This window comes from Rhagoletis pomonella, unplaced genomic scaffold (assembly GCF_013731165.1).
Source record: "Rhagoletis pomonella isolate Grant_MI unplaced genomic scaffold, Rhpom_1.0 Rhpom_scaffold_00008, whole genome shotgun sequence".
NCBI lineage: Eukaryota > Metazoa > Arthropoda > Insecta > Diptera > Tephritidae > Rhagoletis > Rhagoletis pomonella.
In genome coordinates this window covers 38,437,368-38,453,761 of record NW_023458562.1, presented here as the reverse complement: position 1 = coordinate 38,453,761, position 16,394 = coordinate 38,437,368, and the positions used below count along the sequence as shown (strand labels likewise).

The following is a 16,394-nucleotide window of genomic DNA, read 5'->3' as shown; positions in this document are numbered from 1 at the left end:
ATTAATTTTGTTGCGAACGGTGTCTAGCATTTGATTTTATAACAAATTCAGGCTTATATGGAAAAAAATGGAAAAATCCGTCAGCAATAAAAAATTATTAAAAACAACGCGATTTTTCAGCTGCTTTAAACTTGCATTTCGTTCTACTAAAATTATACGGGATATTAAACTCCATATTGATTCGGAATAAATAGTTTGAAATTTTGATGAAAATAACGAAACAAATTTAATTTGAAAAACATTGTGAATATTAAAAAAAAGGTGGTCACTTGTTTGAGTCACTATATCTATGAATATTGGACCTTTGCAATATTATCATATTACCAAAACGCACAATTTCATAACACAAAACAAAAAACGCTCGATGTAAGCTGTTGGAAAATTACACTTGATTCGTACTTGTTGCTTCATTAGAGCATGACTAAGTATTAATAAGATAATACTGCCGACAATTACAACTATTAGCTATAATTATTATAATTGAATTCTCATAGCAAGAATCTTGTGATATTTTAAAATTATTTTATTTAAATATGTATGGGTAATCTCTTCACTGCTTTCTCACTATTGTTTAGACTTCGTATTTGAAAATGTCGATGTTTCCTTCAATTGTTTTGATTTATTTGTTTTAATTAAATCATACTATGTATGTGAAGTGAAATCTCCCGCGCAAGTAGTGTACCCGCCAAACTTCCCGTCTCACTGAACGCGATCGAACGCATTTTCTGATTCCTCGTACAAAAGTGCATACACGCTTGGAAGCAATTGTCACGATATGCCTACACTTTTTACTTTCAATTTTGAATACAATCTTAATAAAGTGAGTATAAAAATGAAAAAATAAATGAATGCAAAAGAAGACGTTTTATAATTCGTGAAAAAATGGTATTTATTAGTACACAAAATAACAACAAATGCAAGATAATCAATGTTGATGGTAAACAAGCATTGTGCACTAACAAAATATGTATGTACATAACCTTTCCATACGATTGCATGTTTCTATGTGTTCTCATATTTACTTACCATTTTGATAAGAATTATAGATATTGCAAAGAAATTTCAAATATATACATATGTGCATAAGTACATATGTATTTCACAATCAGTAAAGAATTATTAAATATACTTATGCACTGTGAAAAATTCCCGCTGACTATAATTATTTTGAGTTTTGTATGTAACCGATCCAATGTAATTTGCTTAGGACATGTACTATGGTTTTGAATGTTTCTAACAACTTTTTTGGCTTATTATTTCGTTAAGCTCCAAAATTTAAAAAAATGCCCGTGGTCTAAAAAGTCGATGTTTTATTTGGTAATCAACTCCTAAGTAAAACTCATTTGAATGAGTATACACCCTTATTCTAGAACTCGAATTTTCGTAATTCGTAATTCGTAGCTACGTTACGAAAAACAAAAAATCGACATACTGCAACCCTTGCGGAAAGGAATTAAAAAACACTCATCAAGTGCTTATTTATAGTAAAATTGTTTGATGAAATGAATTCACAAAGCTATGCGGAGCTGTCTGGCATAGTAACCAAGGACGCGTCTACATACATATGTATGCCAGCTTCTGGTTGAATTGTTGAACCACAAGCCTTAACTCCTGTTATGCCTGAAGAACTGGTTCTCAATCCAGTTAATGCAATAGCCATTTAAAATATCGTCGTTTAAAATACAAAACCGCGTATCAACAAAATACAAAACCGCGTAAGTGAGGTTGCATAAATTATTTTCTAGAGATTGAAAACACTCGTATTTCAAAATGGTTCTCTTTTTTTATAAAACAATCGCATTTCTGGCTAGTATATTTCAGGACGAATGGATAAGGATTGTCAAATACGCGGTTTTGCAGAATGACGCTTTTGTTAGAATGAATGATTTTGTTAGGTTCAATGCATTTTGGAGGCAATTTTTAAATTTTGTGAAGAGAGAAGATATTCGTTTAACGAAACTACGCTAAAAAAAAACTGTAGCTGATTGTACGAGGGATTGTATCTTCAACATGAGAAACTCTAAATAAGATGACTACCAGGAGAATGTTGTAAGAGTAAAGAAGTTCGCAAAGATGGAAGGCCACGATTTACATTTAGCCCGTTCCGGATTCTATACACTACATTGCGCTTGGTCGAAATCCGGGTCTGAGAATAATCCGTTGAATACCACTCGTCTTTCAAAAGTAATCAGATATTTTCACCATGTTTGCTGCCTAGGAATGTTTGAAAAAAATTTTGCGGGGTTAACATGCGGAACACAAAGTACCAAGTAATGGAAAAATATTCTACGAAATGTGTGATGTTATGTGCTGCTTTCACAAAATATCGGAAAAAATATGCCAAACAAAATGCTGCTCCAAGGCTAATAAATCTAGAATCATTGATAAAGGTTTTTTTCTTGTGGTAAAATATTAGCGAAATTATTTTTAGTCCCGTATTTGGCTGCTATAATTATGGTCACCGTACTTATAAGGCATATCTTCCTAAGTAAAAATAATTGTAATTCATACGATACGCAATTTACTGATTACCTAATATCAACAAGAAGAACATACTCGAGGTTCCTGATAAGACTGCTAAGAGGGCATTTTTCGCTAATAGTGGCTGTTCAATTAAAAGTAACATCCATTTAAGAGAATGGCTAAGTGAGAGCCTGTAAGTTACGTTGAGTTGAAATAATCAGACCATAATCAGTGTTGCCGTTGATAACTTTCAGAAAGTCGCATAAAAGGGGTCATTACATAAAACAGGGTTGCAAATATACACACAAATCTAGTTGCTGCTAGGAGAAGAGTTGCATTTCCTTTAAACGTTTTAAGTGATGCATCTTTTAGTAGTTTTAGGAGGAAATATTTTTTAATAGCATTGTTCTGTTAACATTTCCTAAAAAAATCTCTGAAAGGGGGAAAAAGTCGCACATAATTTTGGAAAAAGGTCAAAATATCAAAATTTTCAAAAAGTCGGGTCAAAGGGTATTGGCGCTTAAAAAGGGTCAAATTACCCCTTTAGTCGCACAACGGCAACACTGACCATAATAAACGGCAAAAAATGTAGGAAATGTAAATATCACGGGGAAACCGTAGAGCATATAACTTACGCGTATCCAGCCTGCGGCTGGCAGACTCGCGCTGAAGAGCCTACAAGCAGCAATCGACAAAGTGTCTATTAAAAGTCGCTAAAGGAATGACAATTTTCTTTAACATTGTGTGAAAGCATTTATTCATAGGTCGTAAACGTATCTGGCAACGCAATGGACGTTATATTCGTCTATGTGTACCTCTTATGGTCAGCCAGCACAACCTAACCTAACCTAGAATGTTTCCAATAAATAATACCTATTAAAAATATAAGACGTACATATGTATATAGTTAGTTAATTCTTTTTGATCTTACTTATTTATATCATACAATATCTAATCGCACGTTTAATAATATGTATAACGAAGTATTTCAAAATTTAAGTTTTATGGGAAAACGCATTTCGCCATATTTGGGAAGTTTGGTTATCTGTTAGACTGAAAATATACTGCTTATTAAGCTTATTCAAATCATAATGAAATCTCCAAAAACCAAAATATTGAGTTACATCTCTATATTATGAAATGTGCGTTATGATCATTATATCATGCTCTTCATCAAAAGTGTGTAAATGCGTCACTACAATTTAAAAAAATTGAAGAAAAACTTATTGAATTTTTTCGGGTTTAGATACCGCAATAAGCGCACTTTATTATTTTCGAAAGCAAATCAAAGCAGATCGAAATTTATAGTAAATCTGCTACGACCGCAAGAAAGTTTCAACACTGGTTTACAAAAAAAAAGTTTCTGCATATTGAACCAAACCTGTATATTCCTATGCAAATCCTAGGGCTGGTAGCCTGCAGCACGTCAGGTTCGAGGTCGTTTGAAGGTCAAGAAGTGAAAAATTCATTGAATAAACCTAAAAATCCTATACAATTCTTCTGAATTCGACCTTGGTATGGCATGACATCTAGGTGACTTTGAAGAATCAAGGGACCCCCATATTCGGATTTAGCGACAACAAAAACAAAATTTTTATTTTCATTTCTATTGAATAAATTCTTTGTCCTATTTGACTCTGAAATGACCTCGAAGCTGACATTATTGAGGTAAACGGTCCTCGAATTCGGGTTCAGCGAGTCTAAAACCCCATATATATGAATTTTCAGATTTAATCAATGAATTTTCCAAATGACCTTGAACCTCACGTGATGGGGGCTAACAGACCTCGGATTCGCATTCGGAGGTTTGGCTCAATATGCAGAACCTTTTTTTGGAAATTTGTCTAATTAAACACAATTCTGAGAGTAGTGTAAACAAATTCTTTCTCGCTTTTAGCCCATGTATTTATTGTAAATTGCCTCAAAAGGGAAAAATCGCTCCATGTGGCATTACTGTCACCAAATTTAATAAAGAGTCTAAGTAAGATATTGAAAATCTCCAAAATCAGACAAAAATCGAAATACGGAATAACAACAAAGTTCAAATACGAGCACGGTATACATATGTATACTAAGTAGTATACGCTTGGCGCATAAAGGCGAACCTCCATAGTATGCGTATACGTATGCGTACGTCCCACCAAAAAATACGATTACTACAGAAATGAAAAGGGAATCGAATTAGACGATGGGAATCGCTTTAAATTAAACAAATCAAAACATGATTTTTATGCGATGGAATTTTCCACGGAAAGTAACGGTAGAAAGAAACTTTCGGTATTCATTCTATTTTCCAGCTGACTATGGTGAAGCATTCTATTTTGGATTCCCCGTAATGAATCAAAGCAGCGAAATTAGGGATGTCAGTGGCAAAAATACATCGATGTTATTCCTCGCATCGATGCATCGAAACTTACATCGATATTTGTCGATGCATCGGAGGGCGTACATCGATGCATCGATACGCATAGAGTTTTCCTCCACTATGGAAATAAAACATTAAGAACCTTTTTCGGTATGTACTAGTTTTATAGCTCATACAATTTTAGTATAACAAAGCGCAAGTCAGCCAAAAAAAAAAAATATTAAAAATTAAAGCAATTGAAACTTGCACTTTATTATACTAACATTTTATGAGCTATAAAACTGCATCTTCCTATCTATGAACTTCAGACAAAGCGATGTTCGGCCATTCGATGTACTTGAGATGTCAGTTTACAGAAAACATCGATGCATCGACGCCTCGATGCATCGACTATTTATACATCGAGTGGAAAATTTTCGATGCATCGAAGCGATACATCGATATTTTCGACATTTTTTCGGCATCCCTAAGCGAAATTAATAAAATATTGTAGAACTTTCTGCTATGCATTACCGGCAACGTCTAAATGAAGCGAAACAATTAGAAGACATTATAAGGCTATGCGTTCCAGAAGACATTACCACTAAAAGCGATTACCGATTTTTTGCTGGGGTTTAACATAAATGTATGTATGTGAGTATGTTGTAGAAATTCTTATGGCAACACCTATGTGTGTACATAGCAACGCAATGTAATGAAAATTTAAGAAATTCGTCTGAATTTTTTACTTCCATGCTTAAGAAACTTATTTTCTTCAAAACTTTTGAATGGTTTTCTAAATTTGAGCTTCTGCTATGTATAAATAGTAAATTTGTGAAGTAGGCAAGCATTGAGGCACACAGTGCGGCCGAAATCCAAAAGTGCAGCCAAAACTCGAAGCTTTAAAGAAATGATTAGGGCGGTTTCGGGGTCGCTAATTACGAATCCGCTGTCACAATTGCAAAAATTCAAAATGGCAGATCCAGTATGATGTCTGTCAAATTTCGAGCTTTTTAATTCGATGTTTTTTTGTTGACAGTGCAAGTCATTTTCCTCCATACGAAGTAATGGTATGAAGAAAATGAGCCACACCTTCAACAAAAAAAAAATCCAAAAATCAACTGTAAGTCCCAGCTGCTTTAAACTTGCACTTTGTTATACTTAAATTAAATAAAACAAAACTGCATCAAAATCTTTCTAATAGATTTTATTAAGCATATCGTATATAACTATTTTCAGAATAGCTTTCCCTGGCCATCTACTTTAGCACTAGGTTTAACTAAACTCTAATAAAATTTTTGATTTTGTTTTTTTGTCTTTGTTCTTGTAATTTATTGGGGATTTGGTAATACATATTAATGTTAGTTTCTACTTAATTTGTAATATAATGACAATTGTACTATAAAAGATGTAAAGTCTCATTGTACTAATGAAAAATGAATAAATGAAATGAAATTAAAACAAGCTCGACATTTTTACTTATAGGTGAAGCTAATATGTATATGCGTGTTAATAAAAAGTACATTAAAATTTTAGAGGCAGATTAGTCAGCTGAATTTTATTGTATTCAGTAGCTAATACTTTTCTAAGTAAGGTTTAAGGGCAGCATCCGACAGCGTGTCATTACTGTTTCTTTTAACAACGCAAATTTTGTTAAAAAAATACCATTATATTTCTACTTCAAACCAAATTTGTGTTACAGCGTTTATATTTACAAAATTTTTTACATATTTTTCTAGCCTTCAGAGGTAGATTTCATTTGGTTTTGTTGGATTTCCTTTACTCAAAGTACTTTTACACGTTTATAACTTTTCCCTTTGAACCTACCACAATGTTGTGCTTGGGCGAAGACCTCATTCCGACTGAAAATAAAGAGGCAACTTGGGGTACAGGCAGCTACGTCGATATTGAGGGAGGAAAAATTATCATATGGCCCAAAACGCGGACTGTTACAATAAGTTTTGGTTCACAGTGCTTTTCAAATACAGCTAAAACTCGCTGAAATGCAACTTTCGGATAGTTTTTTTTCTTTCATCTGAAAGCATAAGTATGTAGCAGTATTTAATATACGTATACCTAAAATATATTGTAACTCCTGTTGTTTAGGAGTTATCAGTGTTTCAACAGCGGTTACATTACAATTTTTGGAAGTACTTTTTAAAGCTGCTTTATATTATCGAAAAAGTCTGCTCTCCTTATATAATGTTTTCAAAAGTTGGTACACAGTTTCTTATCTTAAGGATGGAACTAAAGATCTACGTATTTATTGAACTGATAATATTAATTTTGAGGTTAATATTTGCAAAAAAAAATAGTCGGACTGTTACGTTACACAAAAATACTGCTTCGTTACCTCGCGATATACGTGTAGCGATAAGATGTATTTAGGTTTTAAATGGCTTTTAGTGTGTTTTATGCAATAAGTAGCATAAATTCAGTAGACTTGCGATTTGACATGTAATTCAAAGAAACTAAGAACATAATTACACTGTACAGCACTCGGCTGGGTATTGGATCAAACCAACTTTTTTTAAGAGACTGAGTCATAAGTAAAAAAATAATTTCTCCGTTTTTCGAAGTTAGCCTCCGAAATCGAGATATGGGCCTTCGAAGATCGAACTTGGACCTTTGAGAAAATATTATTTTTAATTATTGCATGTAAAAATAAAAAAAGTAGATATACAGACGTGGTCCGCCTTTTGCTCTTATTTATATTTATACTAAAAACTTAATATTTCAGAAAATTTTTAATTGATTTTTAAGAAATTTGTATCGTTTTAAAGGCGATTTGACCCCCTTTCTTGTGATATGCATATGTGTATACTTCTATAAAAAAAATTAGAAAAAACACATTTCAATGAAAATAGTAACATTTTTTTGTATAAAAAATTATTTAAAAAAAAAATTACTAACCGATTTTTAAAAAATTGGTATCGTTGTAAAGGCGATTAAACCCCCTTTCGTCTTATATGAATATTGGTATACTTCATGAATAAAAATTTGAGAAAAAACACTGAAGAGGAAAAAATAACTTTTTAACCCCCTTTCTTGTGATATGCAAATGTGTATACTTCTATAAAAAAAAATAAATTTAAAAAAACACATTTCAATGAAAAAAGTAACTTTTTTTGTATAAAAAATTATTTAAACAAAAAAATTACTCACCGATGTTTAAAAAATTGGCATCGTTGTTAACGCGCTTAACCCCTTTAGTTTAATATGCATATTTGTATACTTCGTATAAAAAAATTTGAGAGAAAACACCTAAAAGGAAAAAATAAATTCATATGAAAAAAATTTACAGAAAAATTACTAATTAGTAATACAATTAAAAAAAAAATTGGTTTGGTCCAATACCCAGATTGATTTTGCCGTACAGTGTTATGAATACAGATTTGAAAGTTTCTGTTCCTGTGCAGCTGTAGGTCGTGTCAGAAGTAATTTTCTGCATAGAACTCGAGCTCGAGCTTACAACTGCGCCAAGATATTAAGGTTTTTCACGGTTAAGTACACGAAAAACGACTTAATGGCCACTTTTGTTTGGTCTATGCGATTTAGTACTATTCTTACCCTAGTTAATGGAAGATTACGTAATGAGTTAGAAGGAATATGCTTGGTTTGAAGATGTTAGATATTCGAGGGCAGGGCAATTAAAGTGACCGTAACTCTTGAAGGAAAAATCTTATAGCACCATTCGAGAGGGCTTTTTGAAGGCTAATAATAGTACTAGAATTTATATACTTGAAATAATTCCAACAGATTTTTATTATTCAATCAGAAAATCTTCTTTTTTCAGCTCTTTCTTTCGCTTCTTTTGGCCTCGTTCCTTTTTGAAATAATATAATTCTCGTGTTTATTTTTTATTTTTGTACGTAATTTTTATTTTCTGAGCCTATTTCAGTTAGAAAGAATATAAATTTTAACTATGGGTCAATAGTACGTTGAATAGCTTACAACATGGCTTTCAAAATGAGCCTGAAAATTCAATTAGTAAAAAAGACTCTTGCGTTACAAATAGTTTTCCACCGTAAACACATGCATAATAAAAAATATTGCCAACTTTATTTTATTTTAGAAAGTTAATCGCTGATAATTTTATCGAATACTTCAAAGTTATACAAGGCAAGTGAAGAGAAGCAAGTATAATGCAAGAAATGGTGGTCCTTAAATATAGACAAACCTTAACTTCATGTAGTCCTTTTTCAATTTTCATTAATTTACATTTTAATGTGCGGCCGCTGTGGTGTAGTGGTAAGCAGTGCGCGCTTCCACTCCGCTGGTTCAAGCCCTGATCAAAGCAACATCGCAAAAAAAATACCGAGAAAATGTTTTTTTCTTAACAGCGGTCGCCCCTTGGCAGGCAAGGACAAACTCCGAGTGTATTTCTGTCATGAAAAACAGCTTCTCATAAAAGTACAATCGCCGTTCGGAGTTGACGTAAGACTGTAGGTCCCTCCCCTTTGTGTGAAAACATCAAGGCTCGGCCAAACACTAACATATCGAGCCCTAACCGCCAAAATAACGTAAGCGACATTTTTTTCAAATTTATTTTTTTTGTGATGCAGAAATATTTCTAGAGCATCTAGATGCATTTCTGCATCAAAAAGAAAATTTTGAAACTAATGTCGCTAAGTTATGTGTAAGCGCTAATCTTTGTGATATAGAAAAATATTAATTTTTAAGAATTATATGCCATTTCTACGAAAAGTTGTTTTTTCCCCATATAAAATACATGGAAAACTTTCGGGTTGAGAGCATAAAAAGTCCGACTTTACTTGCGTGCATTTCACATGCATTTTTGGACCACCCTAGTGTGCATAGCTCATTGGTTAGCGCTTCTTACTTTGCACCAGTGATCGGACTTCTACCACATTGTGGTAGATCTGCCAATTTTTTGAGCATCTACCACATCTGCCACACAAGGTCTGAAATCTACCACATATTCGCATTTTTGAGTAGATTTATTTTTGCTCGACATAATTTTCTTAATTTTAAGAGCAAAAATTGTCCAACACTAAACACCAACAACAGGCAGAATGGGAGGATAAAATAAACCGTAAAATAGTAAATTTTCTCAATATTAAATTTTTCGACAGGTTTTGTGTTAAATTGCAAAATATATGATTTATAAAAAAGAATTAATAGCAAAAATGTTAAAAAATGGCGATTTTTGTGAAAGTATTAGCAAATTTCAGTGCATCTAAAGTTTCTAAAGCGTTGTTTACTTTTGCTTAAGAATTGTCGAAATCGGCAAATCCCAATTATCGGTTTCTGTTCCGTGCCACATTTGCTCGCTACATCGTGATGTGATAAAAAAAAAAGCTGACAGCACTCCGCAAGGTTGCAGAAATCTTTCAAAATATGTTCGAAAAATATCTTGATATGGAAGGGACTACTTTACATTGTCAAGGAAAAAAATTGCCATAACTCAACGCAATTTTCAGCAACTTCCATCTTGCACTTTATTATACTAAAATTAATTTTTTTAGGTTCTAATTAAAAGGATTGCAATTTAGGTGAAAACTTGCAGAATTTTTTAAATTTTTGTACAAAGCTTGATCCAAAACCTGAGATCTACCACATTTTTTTGAAATCTACCACATTTTTTTCCAGATTCTACCACACAATTTTTTTTTTTGAAGTCCGATCACTGCTTTGCACATCGATGATACGGGTTCGATCTCTGCTGAAGTCTAGAAAAATAAGTCTGATGAGGAGATGTGGTGATCTCTGAAATAGCTGCTATAACTTCTACTGCTTAGACTTTGTTGTTTTTTCAAATTTTCGTAATAAACAAAATCGTAGTACAAAGTTCAGTAACAAGAGATATTAAATTTACAAATGTATATTGTCTGTAGCCTCAGAATATGTATGACCCAGATATAATCAATGCCCGACCCCCCGCCGCCCTCCCCCCCCTAACTTTCAAATTTTCCTTATATATATAAAATAGTACTCTGAAATGTCTGCTTAATAGGGTCGATCCCCCCCCTAAATTTCATTCTGGCTACGCCGATGTATATGTGTATATTGTCCCGTGATTTTTTAGTCCTGGGCCCGAGTTTTTCTCGACGGCCCTGGGTAGAGGCCGTTACTGTAAACGGTTTTCGTTTCCTAGAGGATCCCTTTAGCTGACTTAATTATGGAAAAGCCCTATCTAAAACCTTTATTTCCAGTTTTGGCCGAACTTTTGAGTTTCGGCCACACTGTGAGACAAGGTAACTAAAATGAATTTTTCTCTGTGCCACCTCATACGTATGACAGATATGTGCCATAAAACTTAACAGTTTGCACCACTGATTTGTAATGTTGCCACACAGGTGAAGGTGTGTTATGTACATAATATCGTCGCTACCATGTCAAACTATCAAATGTGCGGAAATGCCTTTTCAATTACGATACCTTGCTCATGCACTTAGGGGGATACGCAAATTGGAAAATCGTCAAATCTCGAGTCTTCTTAGAAGCAGAGGATGCTGGCTTTAATAAAGTGTCGAATCCCACACTTTTTCTTAATAACAACAACATTTCTTTCTTCTTCTTTCTTTGCTCTCCTAAAAAGAACCCATTTTCACATTCGATAGTTTGACATGGTAGCGACGATATGTATGCCCCATACATTAAAAAAAAATAGAAGGAGTCGACTCAGGTCCTCAATTTTCCATATGCAACATTTATGAACATATCTATTCAAGTAAAAATTAAAAATCTAACCACAAAAACGCTTTAAAAATTCCATAAAAGCGGACCGATGAACATATTAAGATTCCGAAATTTTGCCTATATGTTATGGCGATTTCGTTTCTACAAAAAATTTAGCCTTCTCGGCATAATATTATAACCAGGGAACGGAATTTTAGGACCTAAAAACTATAAAAAAGTCAAAATAAAAAACCGAAATAGGCCAGAAAAGGCCAAATAAAATAACAAAATAAGTTCGAAAAGGCCCTAGAATACGCAAAAAGGGCAAAAGAAGACACTAAAAAAGACAAAACCCGAAAAATATTAAAAAAATACATTTATTTTAAAAATGTTTATTTTACAAGTAAAAAGAGAAAAACTATAGACCAGTTTCATTATATGAAAAACTTGTACTTTGAATCTTTGACTATTTTCTCTTTTCGAGTTTTGAACTCACAAAACGTTAATCTCTACAGTTGTAGTAACATTGAACCACAAGCTGCATTTTGAAGTTTTCTGGCAGCATTTTCATTCCATTTTTGCGAAGAAAAGCCTTGAATATACTAAACGTGCGCTCTACGTGGGTTGATACAAGTGGCGCCCAATTTAGATATGGAACGTTTAAAACTGTCCTATTACCAGGAATAAGGCCCCTTTCCTTGCCTTTTACAATTAAAGGTAGAAAAGGCAAATATCTTAAAAAAGGCAAAAAAAGGCAATATCAAATGAGTATATATATAATCAGGGAAAGCTAAGTCGTGGACATTCTTACTCGAATATAAAAAAAGGCAATTTCCATAAAATCCGTTCCATGACTATAACTAATCATCCAAAATATTGGAGGAATTGGTTTGTTTTAAGTTAAAACTTTTAACACATACCTCCCATGCAAACTTAACCTCAAAAACGCATTAGAAATGTCATAAACTACATCATTAGCATTAGGATAATTAGAGGTTACATTAAAATTCGCCAATATATGGCAATATGTTTTCAAAAATAAAAAAAATAAAAAATAAATTATTTTAACCTTTAATTTTTCAATAGCTATAAGATGGATGTTGAGAGAACAAAGATTTTGTCCATAAAAAGTGTTAAAGACGGCAAATAAAAAGTATAACTTTTGTTAGCTCGACAGCACTAATTTTCTTTTTATTTTGACAAGTAAACGGTATGTTTTCATATGAACCCTCAACAAGAGCAATCAAAGAAAAATGGTTAAATGCTTTTTTACAAGGAACTTACATTTTCCGTAAGCTCAAAATATTTTACAGCTACAATACATACTTAAATATCGGAATATTTATCATTAGTATGTAAATCTGAAATATCATTTCTGAGACTAACACGCGTAAGTAGTGTAAGCTTGAACTTTTCGAAAATCATAAAATTGTGTTATGCATTGGTGAGAAACCTGATCAGTCAAGCAAAGCAACCGGCAAATTGTTTTTTTTTTTCAATGTCGGCAACACTTTGCCACCAAAAGGAATGAATCAAACTCATAAGCCGATGATGCTTACTAAACTGCATTGAACTTGTCACTCTGTGAGAAATAGCGCTGGGGCTATGCAATCGCTAGGCATACCCAATTAGCTGGTCATCCGATCTCTGCTTACGACAATCTCGGCTTTAGAGCGGTTTCGTTACTCTCAAACTGAGAGTGTAAACCGGTTTTACCGATCAAAGTAAGCTTCTGAGATAGTGATTTAAAATTTCAAATGTAAACAAACATTTTCGATATCAAGCCTACAGTTGGCAAGCGGCATTCATAGCAAGTAGAGTTGTAATAGTAGAGGCACTAGCGAAGGATTGGTAATTCCGAAAAAAATCGAGATCTCAAAAATAACCAGAGATAAAATTGTTTAAATAAATTCGTATAAAGTATATGAAGCGCGGGCTAAGAAGCGGGCGTCACTCTTTAATTCATCTTACTTCATACTAATAAAACCAAAAGTAAAATTAAAAAAAAAAAAAATCAACAACAGCCATAAACAAGTGCTGCCCATAGGTCAATAAAAGTGCACTAGGACAATAAAATTAGCTCGAGGAATTTGCAAATAAAGGGCGTAATTGTGCAGTAAAATTGTTTTTCGGCCCTAGGGAATACATGCATGTATGAATGTAATCTTGCATGCATACATATTACAATAATTGAGTGATTAAATTATTTTCTGGAAATACATCATATAATTAACACACAATTAACACAAAGTGGATGATGTGCGGAATCAAGTGGAGTTCATTTGTGCCACTGCTGGCAATCTTATCAAGTTTTAATTCTGAAACGGACGCCGATGTGTTTGACGATGGAAAGTGTAAGTGGAGCACAAAAAAAAAACACCACAACCTAATAGTGTGTATTTATTAAGTGCAATTAAATAATACATCTTTATATGTGTATGCACACAAAGTTACTATAGTACGCCCTCGGTAAAAGCAACACTCGATAAACGCAGTACCTCGGTTAAAGCAATGCCGAAATGTTTACCATTAGTGACTCAGAAATTGCAACTTTTCAAAAAAAATTTGCCTCTTATTTCGTTTCATTTTTGTCTCAGTTTCAGTAGACGACACCTTAACTTTTCAAAAGTTGAGAAAATCTAACGGCGACAAAAGTGTAACCTCAAACAAACGAAGATTTTCCAATTTTTTAAAACAAATTAACGAAATATAAATACATATATACATATGTCGATTTTGTATACATATAAATGATTTTCAAGTGAATCACTATAAACAAATACTTTTTTTTCTTTCCGTGAACAACATCATATTACTTTTAATACTTTCCTTTTCAAATTGACGGTTCATATGCAGATCTCATGAAAAATCAGAAGAAATATTTTTTATTATTTCTATTACTAGGAAAAATACTTTGCGGTTGCTGTAAATTTTCTTGAAGAAATAAATATACTAATTTTTTTTCTTTAAAGCTGCGGACTGTTTTAAGAAATTTTGAGAAGAAAATTTATTTATTTTTCTTTGTTTTTCTTGAAAGCTGCAGACAAGCCTTAAATTCCCATTTCAGACTGAACTTTTTTGAGATTCGGTTATTTCAACAACTTCAGTTAACACAACTACCTGAATTTTTACCGGTTGCTTTTACTGAGGGCCTTCTGTAGTTACATATAATCATATCAGCCCTTTGAAAACACAATATGTACATAAATACACACATACATAGTACATATATACGCACAAAACTATGTCTACTAAATGCACTGTAATTAAGCTTAAGACACCCTATAATAAGCTATGAAACTAAAATTTTCAGAAGAGTGAAATTTTAAGAATTTTTTAAATTTGTTTCAATTCAAATATCGTCTGCGAGCCATTACCGCCAACGACGTGTCCATACTAAAGGAACGCCTTCTATAAGCGATTCTATTTTTTCCGTTTCTACATTTGTTTCTGAGTTCCACACGTTACCACAAAAATCGATTCTAGATTTTTTGCTGTGATGCTTGTCACGCACGCTTATGCAGACTTTTTGATGGTTTTGGTATTAATGTGGCCGACACTGTCATAAAGCGTAGTTACCCAGCAAAAACTGTTCTTTATTTGGCAAGCGTTTACTTTTTGTATTTGTTACAATCCGCCTCAAGACAACATTTTTCACTTTCTCGTTTAGTGGGAAAGCATTTTTACAATTTCTTGCTTACCTCCAATGACATGTAAATGTTAAAGTAATATGTTCTGTAAACTGGAAGGTATGTGGTGAAGTTCGAAAAGTGCTTACCAATCGAGATTCACCACTCATCTTCTAGTTTACAGAACGCATTATTTTAACCTACGCATGCCATTGGAGGTAAGCGATAAGTTCTAAAAATGCTGTGGGTAAACGAGAAAGTGAACATTTTTTCTTGAGGCTTATTGTAATGCGTTACTACATCGATGCAAAAAGTAAGCGCTTACCAAAGAATCACAGTTTTCGCTGAGTAGTCATGGCCGTCGCTACCTAGGGACCTTTGAAGTTTACCTTCCATGTATGTAGGTATACAATACTAAGAAATGGCAGCTGAAAGCAAAATTCATTACCCGGTAGTAAAATGTGTCTTACAATTTCACTTAGCTCTGCCATGTAGTTACAAACTTGCATAATTGAAAGGTAGTTTAGCACACTAAGAAGGGTAAAAAGTTGACTGCGCTCCACATGAGCGAAATTCGACTTAAAGGTAATCATCTACATATATGTATATAATTGCTCAGTCGTACGACTTAGTTATGCCAATCTGTAGCAGCTGCAGGATTAAGCTATATATCAAATTAAAGTAAAGTGCAAGCTGCCTTTGCAGTTGACCGTGTTTGTCACAATTATTAGATATTATTCATAGTTTTGAAATATATTTCACGAAAGCAAAAAATAACTAGTAATTTTTAGCAAAAAAAAAAAACCGACTTAAACTCCCATAAAAAAAAATATATATATATATATCTCATGATCCGCTGATCGGATCTTAACCAGATTAGTATGGGACCACCTCTCAGACACTACCTTTCCGATGCAAAAAGAATTATCGATAGAATTATTTCTATCGTCGTCGCTGGCGGCAGGGGCAAAATACGATCCATTGTGGCCATATGCCAAATATTCTCAAGTTTTTAAATCGAAATTGAAAAATACTGTATTAGTTTTTGTTAAAATTTAAGAATCTTATTGTTTGTAAAAATTTTAATTGCACCTTGTCATAAGCAGCTTAATTCATTGTCGCCGTAGTTGTGTTTTACTGAGCGAAATTTTTGGGCGAAAGTTGCCGCCGTCGTCGCACTACTGTGCGAAAATTCGCCGTTCGTCGGTATTGTGTTTCACCGGTTATAGTGAAAGGCATTTAGTTTCACACATTTAAACTTATCCTTTCTGTAAAAAAAAATTCAACCACTGATTCTAAAAATTGTAAAATATGTA

General features: G+C 33.2%; 2 protein-coding genes across 6 annotated transcripts in view; one reads left to right on the top strand and one right to left on the bottom strand.

Moving 5' to 3' along the window:
- Nucleotides 1-16,394, bottom strand: part of LOC118744842 (major facilitator superfamily domain-containing protein 6) — a 242,387-nt gene that overhangs the window by 26,630 nt on the left and 199,363 nt on the right. For 2 of the 5 annotated variants that reach the window (XM_036478214.1, XM_036478212.1), the window contains exon 1: nt 644-739. The exons of 1 other annotated variant lie outside the window; for it this stretch is intronic. The gene's annotated coding sequence lies outside the window, so the exon portion shown is untranslated. Of the gene's footprint in view, nt 1-565; nt 740-16,394 lie in introns of those variants that run through there. 2 more of the 5 variants (XM_036478208.1, XM_036478207.1) reach the window with 1 other exon arrangement.
- LOC118744840 (transferrin) overlaps nt 13,032-16,394 on the top strand; it is a 113,608-nt gene continuing 110,245 nt past the window's right edge. Inside the window, exon 1 of the mRNA XM_036478205.1 lies at nt 13,032-13,803. Coding sequence (XP_036334098.1) covers nt 13,704-13,803 — 100 coding nt within the window. The 5' untranslated portion in view covers nt 13,032-13,703. The remainder of the gene's footprint in view (nt 13,804-16,394) is intronic.